Source organism: Glycine soja, chromosome 6 (genome assembly GCF_004193775.1).
Source record: "Glycine soja cultivar W05 chromosome 6, ASM419377v2, whole genome shotgun sequence".
Lineage (NCBI taxonomy): Eukaryota > Viridiplantae > Streptophyta > Magnoliopsida > Fabales > Fabaceae > Glycine > Glycine soja.
Genome location: NC_041007.1, coordinates 13906836 through 13933586, shown reverse-complemented (window position 1 = coordinate 13933586; position 26751 = coordinate 13906836). Strand labels below are relative to the sequence as shown.

The following is a 26751-nucleotide window of genomic DNA, read 5'->3' as shown; positions in this document are numbered from 1 at the left end:
TTGAGAAAGGCCTTTCAAGAAGTGTAAAAAAAGTTTGTGTTTTTCAGAAAGACCTTTCTAGAAGCATATAATTATTCTTTTGAAAAGATTGTTCTGGAAGTAGATTTTATACTTCTGAAAAGACTTTTTTAGAAATGTAATAAAAATATATATTCTAAAAAGACCTTTTTAGAAGTATATTTTTTATTTTTGGAAAGTATGTTTCGAAAGTAAACAAATATACTTTTGGAAAAACCTCTTCGAAAGTGTAAAAAAATAATGTATTCTAAAAAGACCTTTGTGAAATAAGGTCAAGTTTTGTACCTTACTTTTGTTTTCAACTTCATTTGTGTTTTTTTTTTCTGCATAAGGATCGTCAATGATGGTGTTGGGCTATTGAGGCTTGGGTCGATGGTGGTATTGGGTGGAGGTGGGACCTGCTTGGGAGAAGTAGGAGTATTTGTGTTTGTTCAGGTCTCTTGGGTGGTTCAAGAAACAAAAAGTGAGGTGCAGGAAGCATATGCCTTAACAATGGTAGCTAGAGTTGGTTCGTATCATTAGCATTTGCCAATTTTTTTTAACTAACCGGGTTACTATTGGTTCCTATAAAAATTAATATTGGTCCTACCAACTTTTGAAACCCATGAAAAATATCATTTTATCCCTTAGTTTAAACCTGACACACTTCTTTTTTAAAAGTCAAAACAAACATACAATAGAAACATAATCTCACATATAAAACTAAAGTATAATTTTTTTTAAAGCTAAAATAAATCCATAATGAAAATGTTTTTGAAAGTAAAATCTTAAATGAAAACATGATTTTGTTTCAGATTTTGTTCGCGGAATCATATTTTCATTACAGAGTGTGAACAAATTATAAAATGAAAATGTGATTCAATAGGAAAGACATTTTTGAAAGAAAAAAAAAATTTCAACCACTTTATGGAGATCAATAACAATGGTGTTGGGGCCAATAATAATGCCCTTTAAAGTGAAAAACCATATCGCATCTAGCAAAAGGAGGACACGTTGTTGGGGCAGTTCAAAAACAAGTTGAACACGAAGAGGACTAGAGTGTGCAAAGTTTGCCATCCAATCTGTACCACCATAGTTTCTCTATAACTGTTTATACATTTTTGTCATGTCATCAAATCATTTACTGTGCAAAATATACATTCTTGTAAAAACCGATTAAAACAAACACATGCCCTCTATTTGCATATTTTATTCCACTTAATTAATGGCTATGAAAGTGACATCATTTATGTCATTTTTTAAAAAGTATGATTAAATGGTTAAAACATGATTCATTTATGCAAAAAAACCTTAATGTCCTGTCAATCAAAAAATAAAAAAATAAACCTTAATGCTAGCAAAGATACATGATTCAACAGTAGCTACTTCTTTATTATAGCCCAAAAAAACATAACACTGAAAAAGAAATATTTTTACGTACAAAATCAAAACAATAAAAATTAGACAATGATGACTACTAATAGATAAATCATTTAATCTACAAATGGAAATAAACATGCAATAACTTGTATTAGTTTAGCTACTGTCATTGTTGAACCAGCTTCATGCTTATCATGAGTCTGCTTAATGTCAGCTTCTATTATTTTTTATTTTTTTTATTGGCATATGTTAATTTGTTAGAAATGTTAATTTTTGTTAGAAAAATTAATCAAATTCACCATGTTTTTTCTCTTCTTTTATTGGTTAACTATTTAACTCACCTTATTTCATCTATTTCTGTTGTAACTTGATCTTCTCGCGAAGCCAGTAAAATTAGATACATAACAAAGCTATCATAGTTATTATAAAGGCAGATAAATACAAATATACACAAGAGGTTGTTGGGGGAAATATTAGCAAAATGCCGAAACAAACTTTGCGTTAATCTACCAATTTCTAGGATCCGTAAAAGAGTTGAAGAAGGAAATAAATTCTTTCAGGAATTAGGTGCAATGATTTAATAGACTACAATCAATGGAGAACGTAGTTAATGTTTTTAACTCGAATTGAAATTTCTTCTATCAAATCCTTTGACAAAACGAAGCATGGATTTGGTATTACCTGGACCATCATGCATGGTCTCACAAGTCACAAATATCACCTGTTATTTTAGGTAAGTTAATTTTTAAATATTACTTTTTAATCTTTTATACATATTGATAGATGATAAGTCAATTATTAAATACACGAATCAACTGAGATAAAATTATTTTACTTTAATTAAAGGTCTCAAATTTAACTTTGAGTCATGTAATTATGTTAAATATATGAAAGAAAATTTTTATTACCCAAAGTAATTTTATCCGTCTCAAATAATATTATTTCTAGTAGAGAATACTTATGATTTAAAAAAAAAAAGATAGATGCAAATATTTCACAAATTACTCGAGGTGTATATTATTAGCTCGAGAATAGAGCTAACAACTACATATATCCAACCACTTTAAAAATTTGACGGGTTTCTATTAGGTATAGAACAACAAATAAACCTTAATTTGAAATTGAAAGGAATATATGATCTTTAATATTTGAGTTGATCCATGCACTTTCATTAAGTACTAGGTGGAAATGAAAGTGATTGAGTTGAATTGTAGTTGTTGATGTTATGCCCGTGTTTGTTGCCCTTAGAGTATGGTAGCCTAACACATGGAACTTAATTTCCCACCACGAGTTGATTCTGAGTAAGTCTAACAAGAGTATGGTGGCCTCACAAACAGACCATGTTTCATCACCTCCACATTTTTCATCTTTTCATATTGCCATGAGTCCATGACCCAAGTCTTCCAATGAAATCTTATTAAAAAAAAAAAAAAAGGAACTTATAACAAATAATTTTCACCTGTCTACCATGGATTCCATCATATGTAAAGAATGCACAATCAGAAGCAAACGACTTTCGCTATGTTTGTCTTAACGTTTCATTTTGGGAACACACGTTCCAAACACCGTCTTGTGAGAAGCAACAAATTATTACTTTGATTCGTCCATTTGGAGGGTGTTAAATAGAAAAACAAACACGCACTTTACTCTTCCTACAAAACATAAAAGAAAATCTTACTTACAATGCATAAATTGCAGCACACAATTCTAATTTTAATTCCAAACCCCAATGCTACAAAAATAATAAAAAGTTATTTCTACAAGTTACGAGCATTCTTTCAGAGATATCAAGGACCATTCTTAAATAAAGCATGGAGATAAGAAAATTAAGGGTGTGTTTGGTTTGTATTTTTTTTTGTTTTTATTTTTTGTTTTCATTTTTAAAAGATTTGAATTCTAAAAATATGTATAATTTGATTTCTTGTTTTCGATTTTCATGAAATAAAAATACTGAAAATTTATGATATATTGACTTTGTTGTCTTTTTGTATTTTTAGATTTGTTTAAAATTACATTCATTGTCACCGTAATTTCATTTTAATCGAAATAAGGTTTCTGTTCTCAACTGAAAACAACTGAAAACGAGAATTTATTGTTTTCATTTTCACTAAAAATATTTTTAGAAATTCAATCAAACACATTTTCATCACCGTTTTCTGTTTTAAGTGAAAATGAAAACAGAAAACATCTAACGAAACCAAACACTCCTAACATGTTAATAACTGGAGCAATTGCATTTAAGTACCCAGCTTGTATACACCTTTTTTTTGTTAGGAAACTTGTATGCAGTCAAACGTTTTCGTTCTAAATTAAAATTTGTGGGTAAGGATTCAATGACGGGTTTTCTGGGCCTCCTAAAGCTCATTATCGGACTTGACCCAACAACTAGTGGAGTACTAGTTGGCGGTCCTAGATATTTTATTTTCTAATGGGAGATTTATCCTACAAACAATTTAGCCATTTCTTTTTTCTCCACCCAAGCTATTGATTCTTTTTTCACCATATTAATAGGCAGCCTCGAAGCATTACTTTTTAGTTTGAACTCATGAAGATAATATTAATTGTATGGTTGATTATGAGTAATTAAAAGTAAAAAACGGTTTTATTAGAAAATTCCACATTTAGTTGATTATGAGTAATTACAAGTACAAAAGTATAGGAATGTATTATTTTTCAATAAAACTCTTTCACATTTAGTTGTTTAAAATTCCAAGACTAGCCTCGTAAGACATTGAAAAAATAAATACTATCACAGTTTGTCACATCTTCTCTTAACAAATCAAATTTAACAGTAAATATTAAAAATAAAAATTTAAAAATATCATGTAATAAATTAAAATAATAATATATTATAGATATAAAAAATATATTTAAGTTAAATAAAAATATCTAAAAAATCATAATATTTATACAAATTAAAAATACATTTAAGCTTTGATCATTAAATTATTCTAACTAAGCATTCTTAATTCTAACCGATAACCAAAGCGCATATTTTAAGGGTAGTAGCGAATTGTGGCGATGTACTTGTATTCCTTTCCAGGGCAACTAATGTCATACATTCAAGTAAGCCTCTAATTGCAGCAATGTACTTAAAACCCTTTTAAAGGAAATTATACGCCATTTTGTTGCTCTCACACAGAAAAGAAAATATTACTATATTTTATACACTCAACACTTTTGCAAAATCAGTCAAATTAAATTTAAGGAAGTTTCTAATAAACACATACTAGGATATTAATGACGAAAAGAAAAGTAAAATATTAATATTAGAAGTATGAAAAATCCTAACTTCAAAAAAGAAAAAGAAAAAGCCTTAAATGCTTACTTCTCCAAACAAATAATAGTAATATATTTAATTAGACATATTAATTAGTAGATCTCCTAATTAAATACTTAAATACGTTTATTAACAACACCCTTCATTCATTAATCAAGCCCTTTAATCATTAATATATCGAAATATTTATGCTTCAATTAATTATTCCATCACTAGTCTACATCTCGCCTTAAGATTTATATTCTAAATAGAGAAAAGTAGCAAAAATAAAAGAAAGTGCATATTGATTAGTTTACCCAAAAAGTGATATACAAGGACTTGCTCCAAAAATGTGTTAGGAGGCTGATGTTCTGCAAATTACAAGTGTCCCTCCAAAAATGTCAATCCAAGGCTATCCTCTTAAAACTTTATTATTTTAATAATTCATTTATTATTTTATAAAAATATTGACTAAATATAATATTTAATATCCTCTCTATTTAAAAATGAAGACAATTGTTTCAAAAACATTATAAAAATCTTTGAATAATTCATTGATAAATTAGATTTCCGACCATGACGGCAAACAATTTTCTATATTTAACATGACCAGATATTAAACATTGCAATGACGAAAATGGTACTGCAGTAGTAAAAGTTTTGAATGATGTCCTCTCTCTCTCTCTGTTTCGTGCAATGAATGCAAAGGCACAATTTATTACGTTCGGCACGGTGGGTGGAAGTAACTTCATTTGTCAGAATATTTGACAATTTGTTTAATTTTCAAGCTGGAAATTGAATTCAAACCATTATCACTTGTTAAGTAATAAAGATCGATTTAGTTAATAAAAATTATATTCATATTTCATAAAAATACGACTTTAAATTTTGTAATTAATATGAAAATTTTATTATTGAATAATTTATAAGTATTAAATGAGTCCTTAAGATATATTCTGAGCTTTCATACCCAATTCACTTTGATGTAAAAAATCATTAACTCTGTCGTCCATTGGTTGAAGGCCATTAAATCATTGCACCTAAATTCTGAAAGAATTTAGATGAATTCAAACATGGCAATAACTTGGTCCCAACCATAAAGTCAAATAATGAGAATTACAAAAAAGAAAATAAAAAGAGCTGTTTCTTTTCCACGAAAGTGAAAGGCAAAAAATTTCTTCCCCTTTTACTTTTATGGCACCACACCACACACACACCTTGACCTTTTAGGTCCCCAAAATCCGTGACGTCAGCACACGCTGTGTCGTTTTGGACTTTCTTCCTTCCACAGCCACCATTTAACTGACAACACCAGCTCAGACTTTCAGACGCAGTGGCATTTCCGTTATTTTCATATCCACGCGCTGTGTCGTTTATTCAACTTTGCATGCGTTGCACGCAATCAAACCCCTTCCCCCTGCACCCTATTCACTACTCCTTCATTCATTCATCACATTCTCACAACTCAACGCAACGTACTCTGTCGTTTACTCTTCTTCTTCTTCTTCTCTGTTTTTTTTCCGTTTTCGTTCTTCCGAGAAACCACCGTCGCTCGCCGCCGATCACGACGGAGATTTCCCCAGTTTAGTTTTTGTTTGTTTTTCCGATTCCATGTATTTTCCGTGCTCTGCCGCCGCCGCCGTAAGCCGCCTCACGTGACGGATGGGTTGCGTGCTCGGGACGCCGGCCGGTGCCGGACATCAGCGCCGCCGCCGCCGCCGTAGCGAGAAGCCCGACGGAGCAGCCGACGAAGCTAATAATGCAGTTAGGGTTCGAGAAAAGGAGAGGAACCGGCACACCGGCGATTTTCCGGGGACTCTTCCGGCGGCAGAGCGCCGGAAACCTAGACTCGATCCGTGCGCCGTCACGCAACAGGGATGGCCTTCGTGGCTGATGGCCGTCGCCGGCGAAGCCATCGGAGACTGGACTCCTCGTCGCGCCAACACCTTCGAGAAGCTCGCTAAGGTTCTTAAAAAAAAGCCTTTTTTTTATTTTAGTTTTATTATAAAATTAAAAAAAAGAAAAGAAAATGGATCTATTTTTAGTAACTGTTATGTTGTGTGTTGTTGATGATGATGATGTTGTTCAGATTGGGCAAGGGACGTATAGTAATGTGTATAAGGCAAGGGACCTTGTGACGGGGAAGATAGTGGCATTGAAGAAAGTGAGATTTGATAATTTGGAGCCAGAGAGTGTGAAGTTCATGGCAAGAGAGATACTTGTTTTGAGGAGGCTTGATCACCCCAATGTTGTGAAGCTTGAGGGTTTGGTTACTTCTAGAATGTCGTGTAGTCTCTATTTGGTGTTTGAGTATATGGAGCATGATCTTGCAGGGCTTGCTGCTGGTCAAGGTGTCAAGTTCACTGAACCTCAGGTACCACAATTTTAAGCTGCTGTCTGCCACTGGTTATATGTATTTTTGCTTTTTGCATGTGCTTAATTGGGTTTTGCAACCTTGGGTGTTGTGGATTTTGATTTGGGTTTTGTTTCAGGACATGGTATTTTATTTTTTTTTGCCTTGCTATGGCTAAGTAAAAATTGTTTCTTCATAGAGTGTATGCTTTTGATCTTTGCTCAGAGTTTTCTAGGGGATGTTGGGTCCCATGCACAACTTTAAAAATTCTTTGATGTCCTGAGCTTCTCGCATGGTGTTTTGAAAATTCCTTTATCGTGTCTCTCTATGAAGTAAGGTTATTGCTTAATTTGGAATATTTTTGCTTTCCATTCTGATGGAAAGAAATCTTACTTTTAGGAAATAAGTCTATCTTCATGTTTCGACAAATATTAATATTCTGTGCATGTTGAGAAGTCTAATAGATTATTTGGTTATTATGAAGACATTATAATTTTTATTTCTAGTCTATGTCTAGTTTAAATGGAAAACAGAGTTTGCATGTTACATGTTAGGTGGATTTACAGTTACAGTTACAGTTACATATACTTGCATGTAGTGTTTGATGGAGTTGTATGTAGCAGTGTTACTTTTTAAATTATTGACAGGCTAGGAGGAAGATAGAGTTATTCAAATTACAAAGTAAAAGGAAAACTCATACTGAAAGGCTGATTTGTCTCTCAGTATATTCTTTGACAGGTTAAATGCTTTATGAAGCAATTACTCTCTGGTCTTGAGCATTGTCACAGCCGGGGGGTGTTGCACCGTGATATCAAGGGCTCCAATCTGCTTATTGACAATGAAGGAATCCTTAAAATTGCAGATTTTGGACTGGCAACTTTTTATGATCCTAAGATAAAACAGGCAATGACAAGCAGAGTTGTGACCCTTTGGTATCGTCCCCCTGAGCTGCTTCTAGGGGCTACAGTTTATGGTGTTGGTATTGATCTTTGGAGTGCTGGTTGCATTTTGGCAGAGCTGCTTGCTGGAAAGCCAATAATGCCTGGCCGAACAGAGGTATTGCTCTTCATCGTGTTTGTTTGTGCTGTTGTCTATACTTGTATATTTGGATACTTGTTGTGATGCTTCTAATCTGTTCACAAATATTATAAGTACCAGTAGTAGTTTGCTTGTAATTCATCTTGCTCCTTACCCAGAGTCACTTTTAAGGCTCTGTATACAGGCAGCATCCTTTTACCGGCCATTTTCATTGGAAAGTTCTCTTAGACACCAACCATAGTTAGGTAAATAGGAGCTTGTGTTGGACTGTGTCACCAAATTTAAGTTTGTTGATGACACTAACCTATCATCTTGATGGACCATATATATATTATCAACTAGAATACAAAAACCATATTAAAGACAAAGACAGATAAAAAAGAAAAAACAGAAAATGAGAATCATTTAGTTTAGAGTGCAGAGTAATTAGTTTAGGTATCCTTTCTGTGTGAATACTGTACCCTTTGTGGCATTTACGTTATAGTACCATCTGTTTTGCAGTTAATTGAACCTTTTTCACATTCACTATATGTATCTATATCTGCATTCCAATATCCCTTTTTTTCCTTTTAAAATTAGTATTATTTTCAGGATGATACATGACTAACTTTTGGGTTGCTTGGGACCAGGTTGAACAACTGCACAAAATATTTAAGTTGTGCGGCTCTCCATCTGAGGAATACTGGAGGAAGTATAGATTGCCAAATGCTACTATCTTTAAGCCACAGCAGCCATATAAACGTTGCATCTTAGAAACATACAAGGACTTTCCTCCATCTTCACTACCTCTAATTGAAACCCTTCTTGCAATAGATCCTGATGATCGTTGCACTGCCTCAGCAGCACTAAATAGTGAAGTGAGTAATCACTTTGTATTAAGTATTAACCTTGTATTTGAGATGTAACATATTTCATATCTTTATCCTGTCTGCAGTTCTTTACCACAGAGCCCTATGCTTGTGAACCATCAAGTTTGCCAAAGTATCCTCCCAGCAAAGAATTGGATGTAAAACTGAGAGATGAGGAAGCAAGAAGGTCCTCTAGTTCTCTTCTCGTGTTTGACAATAACTTCTGGACTGATTTTGCTTTTTGTCCGGTTTCTCATTGATGCTTTTCATTTCATCCTCAGGCAAAAGGCTTTAAATGGGAAAGCTAGTGCAGTTGATGGTGCCAAAAAAGTCAGAGTACGTGAGCGTGGCAGGGCTGTTCCGGCCCCTGAAGCCAATGCAGAGATCCAAACAAACTTAGATGTAATTCAGATATGTACTTGTTTGTGTCTGTCATCCTCTTGGCCTCACTTGGTTTTGCTGTTGGTTTTAATTTCCTATTCCTTCAAAACCCAACTAACAATTGACATTGATCGATTAAAAAAAATACACTTCATGAATAATTGAATATCTTAGGTACTCTATACACTTGGACTAACATACACTTTCATGACTATTTTAATTTTTAGGTCCGAGTTTCCTTGATTTTTATTCTACATACTCAAGCTGATATAAATTTTCATGAAACCTTGTCATTTGCACGATTAGCTATATTTATAAATAAATTGTAATGCTGTTGGAACTTGAGTGTTGAGTCCTAGATTCTTTAGCATTTTTTTTCTACTTTGGATTCCCTGATCATGTCTACCCTGACATTTAAAATATGGTTTTCATGATAATATTTTTTATTCCTTGGGGACATGGAACTTTGTGAAACTTTTGTTTGATATGATGATCTCATGGTGAATTGAGCTTTTCATTTAGTGTCTTATTATGTGCTGCCTTGAGAAACATTACATGTGTTCCTCACTGAATTTCAGAGGTGGAGAGTTGTGACCCATGCAAATGCAAAAAGCAAGAGTGAGAAATTTCCACCTCCTCATCAAGATGGAGCTGTTGGATACCCACAAGATGCATCAAATAAAGGACCTGTTTCATTTGGCGCCCCTGACACTTCCTTTTCTTCAGGGATATTTAATTCGAAACCTTCTGGAACGGTTAGGAATCATGGTGCTGCAGGGCTTCACAGAGGGAGGAAAACTAAGAAAGATGAGTCCCAGATGGCGTCATCATGGAAATTCATGCGTCCATTCAAGCCATCAACAGTTGGACTTTCCATGGATTTATTATTTAGGAGCAAATAATCAATCAGTTTCTTTTGATTTTGGCATCCTAGAATGAGGATAGTGATGATTTAGGCCTTGATACATCTTTTTTGCATTTCGCAATGGTTTTCATTTATTTTTTTTCGTGTCAGTTCCTATTTTTTGTATTTCATTTGGCATAAAGTTGTTGTATAATCTACAACGGGGATCCTTACATTTGTATATTTAGAGGATTAAATTCTCTGCTGTACAGTTTCTGGGAGGACTTAGTTCTTAAGGACCTTGGAAATGTTTTAATTTAGCTAGTAAATTATTTTTTAAAAAAAGTACTGTCACGTCTAATGTTGTAATATACTATCTCCGTCTCCACGTATAAAAACTTTTTAACTAATTTACATGAAGTAAGAAAGTTGGTTTATTAAATGTTTTGATTGGATTACGAGTGAAATAAAGAAAAAAAAGGGAATAAATATGAACGATAGAAATGAAAGAAAAATAAAACGAAAAAAATGTTTTTTTTTTTTGGATACAAACAAATAGGAAAGGAAAGAAGTGGAGAAATTCTCTCTACTTGTTTAGATAAGTAATTAAAAAAAAGTCAATCAAAATAAATAATTATACGAAAGTATTTTTTTATTCTAATTTTTTTCTTAACATAAAATTATTTCTTATTTCTTTTTTATATTACTTCCATCAATCTTTTTTTAAGATTTAATTAACAAATTCATCAAAATTAATAAAATTAGTTAATTTAGTTAATAGTATTAAATTAGTCCTAAACTCATGTTTTTTTCAAATATTTTCATTAGTTTTTAAGTATTTTAATCTTTCTCGTTATTAGTATTTTTATTGCTTTAACTTTTATTAGCTATACATGTGAATAGTTAAAGTAAAGTTTTTTAAATGCTCTTTTTACACACGATAAAGTTAAACTCTAAGAGTCTAAGACATTAATATATTTTACATTTATTTACTGAACTAAGAAAATTAATGCAAGAGATTTTTTTTTTAAATTGGTTCTTATAAAAAAGATATGAGGGAGCAATCCTTTTTTAAAAAACGAAACAAAAATATAAAAAAAGAGAAACAATTTCCATCTCATTTCATTTTAATCTGTTAGAATGTTGATGTAATTTATAAAAATGAAGAAATAAATTTTTCAAAATTCTTTGAATATAGGAATGGATATCATCTACCTTTTATCAAATATATCCCTGGAGGTTATTGGCAAATTGACCAAAGCAGGTTCCTTTTAGAAACTTATTCCTAAAAGGAGTCTATTTCAAAACTTTTTCTGGAGAAGGTCATTTTTTGGAGGGATTTCGCTAGTGGAGTTGACGAGTTGGACACGTGACAGCAGCTAGGGGAACTCGCCAGTGTAGATGGCGAGATATCCACGTGGCGGGTTCCGTCATTCGTAATGCCGAAATGTTTTTTTTACGAATTTTTTTTAACTTAAAACGGGTATAACTTTTGATAGAAATGTCCGTTTGAGACTCATAATATGTCAAAATGCTTGAAATTGAATGAGAAATCCCCTGGAAAATGAGAAATCCCATGGCAAAATTCCGAAGGAGATTTGGTCAACTAATTTTTCCAAAAAACACCTCTAAGTAGCTCAAAAATAGGTCTCAAGATTAAAAAAATGGGTGGTTAAATCTTAAATCCATGTTTTGGAAAAATGAGTTGACCAAATCCCCTTCGAGAATTTGCCAGGGAATTCCTCATTCAATTTCGAACATTTTGACATATTATGGACCTCAAACGGACATTCTTATAAAAAATTATACCCATTTCAAGTTAAAAAAAATTCAAAAAAAAAAAATATTTCGCCGTTACGAATGGCGGAATCCGCCACGTGGACCGTGTCTTGCCATCTCCACTGACGAGTTCTCCCAGCTGCTGCCACGTGCCTAACTCGTCAACTCCACTAACGAAATTTCTCCAAAAATTGAACCCCTCCAAAAAAAGTTTTGAAACAAACCCCTTTTAAAAATAAATTTATAAAAGGAACTCGCTTTCGTCAATTTACCGGAGGTTATTAATAGCTTCAAGGAAAATCAATGGCAATTGAAGCGTGACAAGAAAATGAAAGGGACAACCAAATATCAATTGGACTGCAATCATTCAATGGTACACAATTCAATTAATCGAGATGAACATGTTCTATAATAATAAGCAAATGTTAATAGGTATTTTTGGGATATGGATCAAGTAAAAAGAAAATTATTTTTATTAAAATAATATAAAATTATATTATTTATGACTTTTTACACTCTTTTATAATTTTCATAATTTTTTAACTAATACCTCAATGACATTACTTAATATGATACATTTTTTTTTATATAATTTTCATCCGAAACAATAATTAATTTTTTGTTAGAGATTATAAACCCAAACAAACAAAATAAATATATTTTCTATTTAATATAATTTATTTCATACTTAATAACCAACTAAATTCAAATCCTATACCCCCAATTAAGTGACACAAGCTACTAACAATTTGTGTGAATTGTTGTTGGTGATTAGTAAGACCCATAATAATAAGCAAATGGATAAAGTTGGTTTTCAACGGAAATGAACAAGCAAATGGATAATGTTCGTTTCCAACCGAAATACGTAAGGAAAGTTGATAATGAGAAACAGTACTTTAATCACTTTAATCGAAGGATGTGGGTTGGTAAGAAGGTACATTATGGTCCTAAAAATATAAAGAGATGCTCTTGCATTTGTTGACATGGTTTGACACATGTCACGGGCAGAGAAAGAAAGAAAAGAGAACCGCAACTTGACTAAAATACCCGACTTGTTTGTGGTTTCCCTTTTGCTGCAAGTTGTGGCTTTCAAAAGTACAGCCAGAAAAATTCTGGCTAAGCCATGCATGCCCCACAAATTGAATCCATATCGTATAGTCGTCCACCAATGCTTACCCCCCCAAACCCGTGTTTTATGTGATACACGGTAGTTTTGAGCAACAACAACCACAAGGAATTTCTTGGACATATGAGGCCTTTTAACGTTGTGGGGTTTGCAAAAGTTTTTTCCTTTGATTGGTATTGTTGGTGAATTGTGGTAAAAAGATTGAATTTTGAGCTTTCGTATGGATTGAACGGAACCACATGTTGTGGTGCGTGTTTTCCCCATGACTCGGTGTTTTGGTACTTTAAGCTCTTTGTCTGAGTATGGATTAGAGAAAGATAGGAGGGTGTTGCATTTGGGTATTCCATGTTTTGCTTGTGTGGCTTTAAGGATGAATACAATGATGTGCATCACATTATTTTTTAATCTAGATTATGTAAATAACACTTGTGGACTAATGATTTTCCCCCCTTGCTATTGGATTGGTTGTTTGGGTTTATAGGCAAACGGGGAATTGTTAGGGGTTTCTTAGAGGGTGTGTTGAATTAAAATTCCTTCTTTAGTTTATGGTTCAACTTAGCAATTGAAGACTGAAAAAAAAAATTGTAAGAACTGTGATAATGTGAGGACTAATTGTTGAAGGTTACTGATTTTCTATGTAATTAGTATAGTTATGTGTTTACATTGTATTATCTGAAAGAAATTATCAATAATTTCTTCATTTCTGCAGGAGAGTACCACTAGTCTGATGATGCCGTAAAGTCTGATTATTAAGATTTTTACTTTTCATTGGAGGAATCAATTTATTTATGACTTCTGGGCTGTGTGTGGTTTTGAGATTACAATTGAAACATGAATTTATCGCTGAAAGATAGTAATTGAAGAAGTGATTCTTTTTGGGAAATTCGGAAGAACCCTGCCCGAAAAATAAAAATGGGGTTGCCACAGGTGGCTTCGGCTGCGCTCTGAGGAAGTGGCAGCGTCACTAGGCACATTCATGCAAACTGCACCTAGAATGGTCAGCATAGGCAACTATGAGGTGAACTTGTTAGCTAGAGAAGACATAGGTAATTGCATGCACATAGTTGTGCTTAAATCTGAAAAAAAAATGTTCTAGAGCTTTCAAAAGAATCGCATATTTCAAGTATGTGTAGAGATAGTAAGTTGAAGATTAATCCCATGGAACAAATTAGCAAGTTGTCTGTCAATTCAGAGAAAACTAGGCAGACACCTGTTTCCAGGACTGTAGGTTTTCAAATTAGAACATCAACTGAGGCGTGTTAATGGTTTCGGAGGAAATGGATATTCATCAACCGTCTTTAATGTCATCAGTGATGCAACTGAAGCTTCTGAGTCACAAGTTAGAAAACAGTTATTGTCACCTTTGAATGGGATGCTGCTTGCGGATCATTTTAAAGGTGATCCACTAGACATTGGTGCTGGTATTTATCAAAGTCGTTCAAAGGCTGGTGATCATAATTCTAATGCTTTACATGAGTATAAGAAGGATCATATTGGAAACAACAATAAGATTCATTCAATGATCTGGACTACATCTTGTTTTCAGGAATTTACAAATTCATCCTGTAATGACAATACTATAAACCATATTGTATCTAGTCATCACCAACGTGCAGAGCCATGGTCTTATAAGCATTTTAAATCATCTCCAGTACGTAATGCTTCTGAAGAAACAACTAAAACAAGGTCCCAAACAGCTGCATTGTCTATACCACAAAAAAATGTGTCATCACCTACCTTCCCTTTGTCTCCTCTGGGTAAAAAATCTTCTAAAAATGAAAATTTGGGAGAATGCAGAAATATTGATGTTATCTTGGACAATGACAATTTTACTTTTAATAGTGTGGAACAGTCACTTGATAGAACTTGTCAAGGCATTTCATCAGCACAGGAGATACCAAGTACATCACAGCTCAATTTGAACAATATGCAGCAAAAGTCTGACCTGTTTACTCCTGACAACATGATTAATATGAAAGAGTATTGGACTCATTCTGGTAGCTTTCCTCCTTGGGATGCCAAGTTACGTGGAACTATGAGTAGACTGCCAATTAGAAGGTCCTTGGTTGGTTCATTTGAAGAATCTTTGTTATCTGGTCGCCTACTATCTGGGAAAGTTAGTCAGGTTGGAATTATTCTCATATACAGGCATCCTACATTATGCACTAGTTTCCTGATAACCTTTCTGTTATTTTACTCGTGTAATTGTCGTGGCTTCTATTTGCAGAAAATTGAAGGCTTTCTTGCATTCCTGAATGTAACTGGCGGCAATTTCTCACCTCAATCACAGAAAATACCATTTGCAGTAACCAGCGTGGATGGAGACAAGTATTTACTTTATTATTCATCAATTAATCTTTCAGGAAAGCTATTATCAGGCAAGTCTAGAGTTGCTAAATTTCAGAGAACCCTTAGCATGGATGAATCTCGATCTGAAAAGCCCCATATACGTGTACCTATGAAAGGACGTATTCAACTGGTAATTCACTATAAGACCTCCAAAGTTGTTAAATTGAGAAGTGAGAACATAATTTCCCCCCTCCTTTCTATAAATGCATTTACATGTATGTTACGAGAAAATGGTTATGCAAAGTGTTGAAGATTTGATGCATAGCTTAATGCTATGAATGCTGTATTGTTTATTCAATTCAATCTTTTTAAGCTGTTACAAAACATGACAAGTTAGCATTATACCACTTCCCACTTAGATTTTTGAAGGTAAACGAGATTTCTGATTTGGATTTTAAAAGAAGTGACTAATTAACACATGGTGTGTAGAGGAAAGGGTGCTGGCAGTAGTTCCTGGTCTGTCACTAGTGCCCCACAAACCTTGGATTAATGTTAAATTTATTCACATTTGATACATGATAAATTTGAAAACTTTGTTGCAAACTATATACATCAAGAAACAATCAACATGTAATAAAAAAAATTATTGTTCCTGCTATCATCAATTATTTTTGAATGAAACTGACTTTACCGGTGCCACCTTGGTCTGGTTCTGGATGCATGATTAATTGCCAAGTGTTCATTACCCATCTGGCCATCTCAATTCACTGCATAAATACTAATAGCCAAACTAGCTTGTTACCCTCAGCAATCTGGTTTTATACTGGAACTTACTCGTGATTGCTATAGCTAGGATCATAATAACCTGAGGATGATATTTATGTTAGTAGATCAATAATTTTTGGTCTTTGTTTAACATGAGTTTCATAGCCATGGTGCTGTTGGAAACAACTGGATGTCTACTTTCACAATTATATGGGTTCACACGTGGAATTCTACATTGTTGTATGAATTTGTGTGTGACAGTGACAAACTGACTGACCTAAATGCAGGTTCTCACCAATCCAGAGAGGACACCTATCCATACCTTCTTTTGCAATTATGATTTGAGTGACATGCCAGCTGGTACCAAGGTAGGATTGGGTAAATATATCACATTCAAAGTTCTGTCATCATGCAACCATCGATTTGCATGTCATATAATTCTCATGCCTTTTTATTTTAGTATTGGTTCATGAGTCATGACATGGTATCCAAGTCTCTGATCAAATGGTCTACAGTTATATCCTTTCCACATCCATTCTTCTGATTAAAATGAATTTTAGCACAAGATAAGACGGTTGTGCATGCTTCAAGTTTAAGCCCAAATGACTCTTCATAAGAGATTATGTTAAGTTTTGGGGAGAGTTGGTTCATGACAGTGTTAATTGAAAATTTTAAGCTGAACAATTTTAAAAATATGCATTATATATTTAGCTTCGAATATAGATGTAAGAGACAAAATGTATAATCTTGTCTTCATATATCATTCGCATCTTAAAAATACTTTTATATGGAAACCGAGATGTAAGTGATAGAATATACAATTGGAGCAAATTAAGTAATAGTGAACCTAAAATCATAATGAAAACAGAGATGTAAATGATAGGATACAATCCGAGTTTTAAGGAGTATAATCGCCAATTGGAGCAACTTGCTGTAACTATACTTGCATTATACCTCGGCCTCAATATTAAAGGCCTATGCTTGTGTGATCTCTGTTCGAACAGCTGTTAATTAAGGATTGCTTTGATGTATAATAGAATATAATTGCATAATTTTTGTGAGTGTGTCAATAGAGATGAGCAAGTTCTTATAAGGACTATAAGATTTAGTAAATTAAATTATACCTGACCTTATCGTACCTTGCATGGTCAGTCTGCAAAACCTTTTGGGCATAGCACTGAAGCCTGCTTTTGTTAAATTAATTTGAAACTGTATGACTGTATGTTTTATTTAAATATGAATAATATGCGCTTTATTTCTTCACCTTTCTATACACTGTTTTATACAATTTTTTTTACCAATTCCTGTTTAATGAGCTTTGCTTGTTTTCCTCTAAAGTAGACGATCTTGCGGCAAAAGGTCACTTTAACTGCGTCTAGATCAATGTCTATGACGGGTAACGAAAGCCAAGCAGATTCTGACATCAAAGCTGATGCCAAGTCGTCGTTGATCTCAGTCACACGCCACCGAGATAAAGATCTTCTCACCACAAAATGTGGAGAGTTTGATAGTCTGACATGTTCAAAGGCTGGTAAGGAAGAAAACTTTAGTTTAATCACATGCCTGGTTGATGAAGACAAATTTTTACATGGTTCTTCCAAGGTCATTGACAATGCTATATTAACACAGGCATTTTGCTTTATGCTCTTCACCTTCGCTTCATGTGCCCCTTTCCTAAGAGACGTTCAAGGTCTGTTCATAAGTGCAAATCTGGCCCTGTCTCTGCTGAAGTGAGAAATATTGTGGACGTTGAACATGAAAGAAGCTTCTACTTGTATGATGATATGAGGGTAGTGTTTCCTCAACGTCATTCAGATTCTGATGAGGGAAAGGTATGCAAATATATTTGTGAAGTGATTTTAATGCATTCATGCTCTAATAGCTGGGGAAATATGTGGCTCATGGTACATGTCATGTCCTTAGAAATCGCTCTTGGGTAACAATGAGCATAGTTACTGAAATGACATTGAGGGAAAAAAAATGTTGGTCATTATTTTACACAAGTTGACTTGACCAAAAAATCCATCTGGTCATTCCTAATTTCCTATTAATAAGAACTTGAAATGACATCGTTTTTCCTATAATGAAAGAAAAAAAAATCAAAGCTCAAAACCTAAAAGACGAGCAAGTAATTAAAAGACATAAGAAAAGGTGCAAACTTCATATTTATTCGATGAATGAAGGCCTAAATTTCACACAAATTTGACTTTTTCAGTATATTGTAAACTTTTAATTGAACCTCTGGTCTTATATTAAAAACCTTGGTTATTTAATTATGTATTGAGTTTGTGTTATAATCTTTAAAAACTATGTATGTGTGTGGTTCAACTAGTGATTCATTCATTGAATCACTAGCTTAATACCTTAACTGAGTCAATGATTGGATGGTGTTTTATAACACTATCATGAGAATGTGCAAATCTTAATAAGTAGTTAAATATTTGCTTCAATCTTGCAATTTATTTTGCTTTATGTGTTTCTGTCTATCAGGACTACGCAAAGCACTGATAGTGTGGTATCTTCAGTAATGAATGTTCATTTAAACAGTCTTGAGCTAAATGATGTTAATCTTCTTGAGGAACATTGCACTTTTATGTTAATATGATTTCAAATCTCGTTCTTGAAGCATCAGTTATGGAATAAAAAATTGTCACTTTCTGGTTCCCTATTACTCATTCTTGTCTTTTTTAATAATTATATCATGTGGCAGTTACATGTGGAATATCATTACCCTTCAAATCCAAAATATTTCGACATCAGCTGCTGAATGCCGCCGTCTCCCAGTGATTTTTGTATATATAGTTGTAAATGTTGTACGTATACAATTCATTTCCTTCAATTTTGCCATGTAACTAATAATTTGTAAAATTGGATTGTAGATGTTCATATTTGATTCATAGTACTTGCTTTGACCCTTAACGAGGGTGCTTATGCTCTCCTACTACTGTCCATCAAATTTTTTAATTTTTAAATAATTTTCAAATTCTTATGTTCTCGTACGGATCATCAATCCGTATGTTTAAATTTTTTTAAAATTATTTTTTTATAAATTTTTTATTCATTTAATTTATTTACAAAATTTGATAATTAAACAAATTTGATATTTAATCGAATGATGTATTTAGATATTTTTTATAACAATTGATAATTAAATAAATTTGATATTTTTTTACATATGTAAATACTTATTAAACTTATGACTTTTATTTATAATTTATATATGTAAACAAATTAATTATAAGATAAAAAATAATCATCACAAAATTTATTATGTAAATTTACATGTAGATTAAATATAAATTAAAAAATTTAATGTTATATATAATGACACTATTTGTTTGTTTGTAACATAATGTGTCTATTAACTCAGTTGATTTGAGTGTTTTATTAATAATACAAGAGACACAAGTTCAATTCCTGTTGGACCATTAATTTTAAATTAAATCAAATATAAATAATATTTTAGTTTTTTTTATTTTATCTAAATCACAAGTATTTTTTTTTTTTACTGAAATCAATTATGTTCAAATCACATAGAATTATTGTAGGCCACAAAATTCTCCTTCCAAATATTTAATACATTTACATATCTAAGATTTGTACCTAAGACATCAACAATCTTATATCATTTGATTTAAGCGCTTGTTGTTTAATGTTTTAGTTTGAGTACACACTTAAGTTATTCCATACTAAAATTGCATGGATAGGACACTTTACTATCTAAAATTTTGAGTTCAATATCTAGACATTTTCATTATAAAAGAAATTACACTATCTTGGTATAGTTTTTTAAGATAGTTATTATCTAAATTAATCAACTTATCATATAACAACTTATAATTAAATGTTAGTGTAACACATTTTTACACTATGTGTTTTTACACCGATCACATAGGAAGAGTATATAGAAAGTTAACAACAATAAAAGCCTTATACCAAGAATGATTGATTCAAGTGGCTGGAACTTAAACTCCTTAAGCAATTAGTCAGGGGTTTGAATCCTGCCTGGTGTGTATGAAAAAATCATTGATGGGAGGAGATAGTCCACCTATTGATTAAATACCAAAGCTTGATAGATGTTTATCATGAGACCCATTTTAAATTCTTATTAACAACTTCCTCTAATGTATTTTTGGTTTTCCTCTCCCCTTCTTACATGACTAAAAATCATGAAATATATTCTCCTCAGTGATACTCCCAAAGACCTTCTTTAGATGTGTTTAAAGCATCTTAAACGATTTTTTTATCATATTTTTTCTCAATTACTGTCATGCTAATATATCTCTTTATATACAATCATCTCGCAGTATGTCCTTCCTCACATAGCCACATATTCAACTTCACAATCTCATTTTTGTTAATCCCACCTTTTACTATCTCTTTTTTATGCACCCACCTTTTACTCTTATTAGAGTATATTAGTCATTACCATATAATAATATTGCCAACCATATATTGATATGATAAAATTTATCTAAATACTTGTCATTACAAATAATCTCTCCTGTCCTTTTTTATTTCATTTTAATTGTCCCGATTGTATCCTAAGTGTACATTCTCGTTATTTTTTCTATTATTGGTAATTTTAATGTCAAGTACTCCAAATTAAGGGTTTCGTGTTCGGGTGATGACCATACTCAACTTGATCCAAATTACTTGGATGTTGTGAATGAAAAAATATTTGCGAAGGATTTTTTTTTAATTTTTTAATAAATATATAATTTAAATTAAAAACTATTTTTATTAAATAAGCACCTTTCTACAAGTACTTTTTAAGTTGTAACTTGTTAAATTACTGTTTAAGCATGGAAATTTTTCCATTCTTAATCTGGGGTGTCATCCCTCTTCCTAAAATTTCAATCCACAAAAACCAAAAGGAGGCAAAATTCATTTGACAGACACAAATGGTAATCAATGCATGCACACAAAGTCAGTAACGTCACCTAACTATGCAAGTAACGAGAATTGAAGGGAGCACTATGTATTTGCTCATATTGGTTCATGTGTGGTTTTAACTAAAATCCTGTGAACTTACCAAACTATGCTAACAGACATGTCTCTTTCAACCAAGGGCAAATAAGAGAGCAGTCATTATTTCCTTCCCACATGATTTTAGTAGTAGTACTTGTTTTTGCAGCCTGGAAAGTTGAATCTATCTTTTATGTGATCTCTCTTGCTTACATCTTTTTAAAGAGAATTTATGAATCAAGTTCTGAAACTCTGAATTATGTTGGTAGAATGCAAGATATGTCAATACTATCCCACATAGAACTAATCACATACTTCTTTTGATTTTAAATATAAGAAAAAAAAACATTATACACTATTAAAAAAAGTTAATTAATCACATTTAATCATATCAATTTTAATTATTTTTTTTTTTTCAAATTATCCTTCATTTAAACTTGGTATCAAGAATAGGAAAGAGTTATTAAAATTAGTACCTCAATTAAATAAAAGATATTTTAGAGATTATAGACTTAAATAAGATAAATTTAATTGAAATTTTATTAATTTGAAACAAAAAACGGTGTTTTTTTTCTTATATTTAAAATCACAAGAGTATATTTACATAGCGATAATGACATGACATATTGAGACTCACTTAGTTGTGAGAGTTGAGTAACTATGTACATGTTTGATTTAAAGTTTAAAATATTATGCGTATTCTAATATAAATCCAACCAATAAAAACAAAAAAGTTATGATTGTTTGATAAAAGTACTTTTGTCTCAAACGGAATTATGCGAACCAAACATGCACTATAATATATAAGCTTAAATCAATTTTATCTAAGTCAATTAATCTCTAACACTTAAGGATCTCTTTAAAAAATAATTATCCACCAATATTTAAAAAAGTCGAACTCACTTATTGTTGCAAGTCTAAATTTTAAAGTTGTTCCAACGTTTCTGGTCGCTTTGGTGACGTGGCACCAATTTCGAACTTTCCTCACCTATGACCCAACCCCTTTTTCCATGACTTCTTTCTTGAAGTTGAAGGCGAATGCATTTTGTGAACACAGGGCATAGACAAAGCAACTTGGGCTGTATCCATACAGAGATCAAGGTTTTTTTATTATTTCATCTGTGTCATACAGTTGGCCCGCATGGAAACTGTAACTCTAGGGAAGTGTAAATTTTCAGCTAGGATACAACTTTTATAGTATAGTATATTAAGAAGTGTCCACGGAATTTGAAGATTCCCCACATATAGCTGTCACCATATACCCGTATTTTATACCAATTTGGATTTGTTATGAAAATGACAACGCAGCAAGAGAAATGCAGTTCGTTGATTCACTAGCCACAGGGGTCTTCCTCAGATAATTGATTAAGGACTAAGGACAAGCCCAGAAGTGTAGAGGCTGAGGGAAGAGATTAAGGTAGGGTCTTAATTTGTTAACAAAATAGACAACAACACTGCAGTTTAGGGCAATCCCATAGACCATATGCACATGGTCAATAACAAGTGCACATGGGTTTCACAGACAATTATGTCACCGTCCACCAAAAAGACATTGAGGAAATTCCCACAGTATCCAACCCTCACAATAATCTAATCAAACACTATTCGGGCAAAAGCCAGAGAAACATTTATTCATGAATTCATGTTAAGAACAGGTATGATGTAGACATCTATCGAAAGTAAATAATGATGAAGTAGCCCAAGGAAGCAACGTCCAAGATAGCCAATACGAAATTTGTAAGGATATAGGATCTGTCGCACATGTTTTGGCTAGACACGTAAAAGTGCAGAGGGCACTTTATTTCAATGATGATCTGAGTCCTGGGATTTCCATGAACATGTTACACGTCCGTGTGAAATCATTTATGATTAAGTGGAAAGGTAAATAAATAAATTAGGCAAGTTTCGCCAACTCATCTTCTTCATGTAAAAATCAGGTGTTGGATGATTCACATTGGTGTTGCTCAGGAAAGCATTATTAATGTGCAAAAGTCACAGCTACTACTGGCTGCTGCCGACAGGATATTACAGAATCAATTCTACTATCGAAAACAAGATGATATATATCTTCCCCAATTTTATGTTTGGATTACTTGTAAAAGATGAAAGGTAAAAAGATGAAATAGAATATATGAGCCTTAATTACAGGTGTTCAAACTTATCTTATAATTAATTAATGAATTTTTTAGTCCTTAAAATTTAATAAATGATTTTTTCAGTCCTGAATTTTACATTTTGTTAACTCCGTTAATTTTTTTTTAATTCTGTTAATTAAAGAATTTTAACTGCATAAATCTTTAAAAAATTAAAATATAAACTTTAATAACTATAAAATTCACTTATTAACTATAACATCTAAAAGGGATAATTTTAAAAACTATACTATCTAAATGAATAATGAAATCCATATATTACTTGTCAATGAAACTATTCTCTTATCTCATTTAATACCTCTGTTTTATTTTCTTTATTGTAGTAATTGGAGATTACTGTAATTAAAACTTTTGAATTCATGGTAGAATCTATATACTCTCACAAATTTAGACAGGTTATGGAACTAATATTTAATCCAAGATTTAATCACACTTAAATTTCTCACCCCTTTTCATGGATGTATTTTGCAGAAAAAACAAAATGAGTTACGTAGTAAAATAATGAGCCCCAAAAATGAGTTACGTAGTAAAATAAAATTAATCAATTTATCATTTCACTTTCACTTGTCAAACAAGGAAAGGAAAAACTTCAATCTTTTTCATCATAAAATATATATCCAAATAACAATGATACTTGAAAATCACATTTCAATCTGAACATACTCAACCTCATTGATTACAAGTAAAAGCATTACTATTCAAAGTATTTCAGCAATCAACTATGTACTATCCCTACGCTATATGCAACAAAACTTAGCTAAGTGGATAGGTCGTACTCTACCACCGATCGCAAAATCATGTACTACTTTATATCATTGTTCCTAAACATAAACACAAGTCCTCAGATAAAATCATTAGGGAAAAAAAAAACGTACCTCTCTACATACAAACACCAATTATTAATCAATAATTACAAGAGAAAAAGAAGAAGACAAAAAACCTGAACACGCCTATCATGCATACAGATCAATGAATAATCATGGTTTTCATGTTACAGAAATCCAAGATCATCATCTCTAGGGTCTAGCAAAAACACCCCAAATCTTACCACGGCCAAGACTCTCCAAGAGTTTCTTGGACCCGGGAACATCCATTTCCACAAGCTTCTGCGTATGTACACAAGCTCCAGCAGCCACCATTTGCTTCCTGCAACTCTTGGAATGAACAAGCAAAGCGAGTAACGAAACAGGGTACTTCTTATCCAACCCCTGCAACGAAGGGTTCAACAAATGAACAGCACTCACAACTCCTCTTTCGTCCTTGCGGAAAATTCTTCGATTCGCCGGGTGCATCAGCAGCACTGACAATGCCATCGCAGAAGCTTCTTTCTCTTCCACACCTTTCCCATCTAACATTTTAATCAAACCCAGAACACACCCCAATTCCCCCATCTCCTTCCTCGCCCTCCCGCTGTTCAATCCTAAGGCGTAAACCGCCCTCGCCGCTGCAATCCGAACAGCCAGAACCTCACAATTCAGCACCCCAACAAGCCTCTGAACAAAACCTTCACCCACAAGAACCTCACCAATTGGACCACTTTCAGCCAAATGACGCAGCATCTCCACAGCCACTTCAAGACTCTGAATTTGATTCCCTGAATCCCAGTAATTCTTCAAACACTCAACTCCACCTTCTTTCACCACCATAACCCTCAAATTCAACAAACCATCGGCCTCCTCCGACGAACCCGAATTAGTCAAATTCGACAAACAGCCGACCGCATTCTCACGCGCCACCGCTGTCCCGGAGGAAGCCAAGGCAATCAGAACCACCACCGCGTTCTCCTCAACAAAATTAACCCTAATTTCCTCAAAAGCGGCGAGGTTTCGCAGCACAGCGGCGGCGGAAGCCTGTGCGCCGGGGGTGCCAGCCTGGCAGATCTCGAGCAGCGACGAGATTCCGCCGCGCGAGCCAATCGCCCTAGCGTTCTCCTTCGTCAAACTCAACGCCCGAAGCGCGATGCATGCTTTCTCAATAGCGAAGCCACTTCCAGAATCCAAAACCCTAAGCAAGTGGTTCAGAAGGAGTAAACCCTCAGCGAGAAGAACGCTTTTCGCGCTTTCCACGGTGGAGATTTTTGAGATGGTGGCGACGGTTTTCTCTTTCGTTTCGGATGGGGAGGAATCGAGTAGACGCACGAGCACGGGAACGACTCCCTGCGCCACCGCGATGGTCACGTTTTTGTCGTCTTCTTGGAGAAGCCCCAATAAGGAGTCCATCGCGGAGGCTTTGGATTCGGGTGACCCGATTTGGAGACGGGTTATTAGGCTACGCGATTCGGAGCGGATGGCTTCGCGTTTAGAGACGGAAACGGAGACGCTATTTTCGAGGAGAAGGCCGCTGCGGAAGAGGATGTCGCAGTCGCTGACGTGGCGGTCGAGGGTGGCGAGGAGGGAATTCAGGTCGCTTTGGGTTTTGAGTTTTCCGTTTGGGAGGGTTTCGGGTTGGCATGTTTTGGAGAGCGAAACGGCGTCGTTGAGGGTTTGGGAGATTGAGTGGAGGAGGTGGAAGGAGAGGGGGTTCGATGTGGAGGCGTTTGGGAACTCGGCGGAGAAATCGGTGAGGTGGGTTTGGAGTTGGGTGAGTTTGACTCGGGCGAGTGACCATTTTCCTTTGAAGTTTCTCACGCTCGGGAGCTCCGAGTCGAGAAGAGTACTCAGGAGGTTCAGGGAACCGCTGATAGCATCTGTTTCTGTTGAATCTTTCATCTTTGTTTGTTACTTTCAATGGGAGAGAGAAGGATAGAGAGGGTTTTGTTGAAACACTTTGGAGAGAGAGAGAGTAATGTGCATTGTGAATTGTGAAGTGAAGGATTTGGAGCGTGGAGTACACTCGCGTGTGGGTCGTTTGGGGTTTAATTCCCGCCACCTCTTGTGTTTGTTTGTAGTTAGTCCTCATTTACACACTGTGCCCGCGGTTTTATGTGGTACAGCTCGCACATTTACGGTCAACATCTTCCTTGCTAGTTAGTAGTAGTTTAGTTTTGCTTCTTCGTTACTAAATTATGAAGCATAAACTAGTAAGATCCTCCACCTTCTGTTCTAATTAATTCATTTTAATTGTCTTCAACGTCACCAAACATGCAAAATAATCCCAAGTCCAAACATGTGATTTAAAGGAAAATTTTCACTAAAAATTAATTTTTTTTACAAAAATTAATAAATATTTTATATCTATAACATTTTAATAAAAAAAACAACTTTATATCAAAGTTTCAATTAATGATTGTAAATGTAAAATTTAATATATATATATATATATATAAAGATTTTTATTATAAACGAAAAATCTTAAACAAAAAATGCACATGCTGATACCAACTTCTAATATTCTACCCTCTCATCCACTCATAAATAATAATGATTGAAGGAACAAATCTGGTAGTATTGGCAAGCCATACAGACCCAAGCAAGAAATTTTATCTGACTAAATCTGCACTCCATATACGCATTATATAAAACCGTTCCAATTCCTCCCCTAGCAAACGTTCTATTACAATTGAAATTAAAAAAAAAGTTGACACAATTAGAATGAGAAAGGGAATTATGTGAGACGGGAAAGGGTGAAAAAG

General features: G+C 33.6%; 3 protein-coding genes across 5 annotated transcripts; 2 read left to right on the top strand and 1 right to left on the bottom strand.

Annotated features, from left to right (window-relative positions):
• The first annotated feature begins 5883 nt into the window (after positions 1-5883).
• Positions 5884-10445, top strand: LOC114416076 (probable serine/threonine-protein kinase At1g54610). Its single transcript, XM_028380954.1, has 7 exons — positions 5884-6601; positions 6726-7010; positions 7728-8045; positions 8657-8884; positions 8962-9062; positions 9157-9277; positions 9835-10445. Exons 1-7 carry the CDS (start codon positions 6299-6301, stop codon positions 10156-10158), a joined length of 1680 nt encoding a protein of 559 aa, XP_028236755.1. The 5' UTR covers positions 5884-6298; the 3' UTR covers positions 10159-10445.
• Positions 10446-12877: 2432 nt separating this feature from the next.
• LOC114416073 lies at positions 12878-18998 on the top strand. 3 transcript variants are annotated; one of them, XM_028380951.1, is made up of 7 exons: positions 12878-13252; positions 13715-15130; positions 15233-15484; positions 16347-16427; positions 17401-17590; positions 17689-17891; positions 18770-18998. In XM_028380951.1, exons 2-7 carry the CDS (start codon positions 14378-14380, stop codon positions 18824-18826), a joined length of 1536 nt encoding a protein of 511 aa, XP_028236752.1. In that variant the 5' UTR covers positions 12878-13252; positions 13715-14377; the 3' UTR covers positions 18827-18998. The 3 variants fall into 3 exon arrangements, with proteins under 3 accessions (XP_028236752.1, XP_028236753.1, XP_028236751.1); XM_028380952.1 differs by having other exon boundaries at positions 12878-13283; XM_028380950.1 differs by having other exon boundaries at positions 12878-15130.
• A 4816-nt stretch (positions 18999-23814) lies between these two features.
• LOC114416071 lies at positions 23815-26069 on the bottom strand. The gene has a single exon (XM_028380947.1). It carries the CDS (start codon positions 25886-25888, stop codon positions 24197-24199), a length of 1692 nt encoding a protein of 563 aa, XP_028236748.1. The 5' UTR covers positions 25889-26069; the 3' UTR covers positions 23815-24196.
• Between the last annotated feature and the right edge of the window lie 682 nt (positions 26070-26751).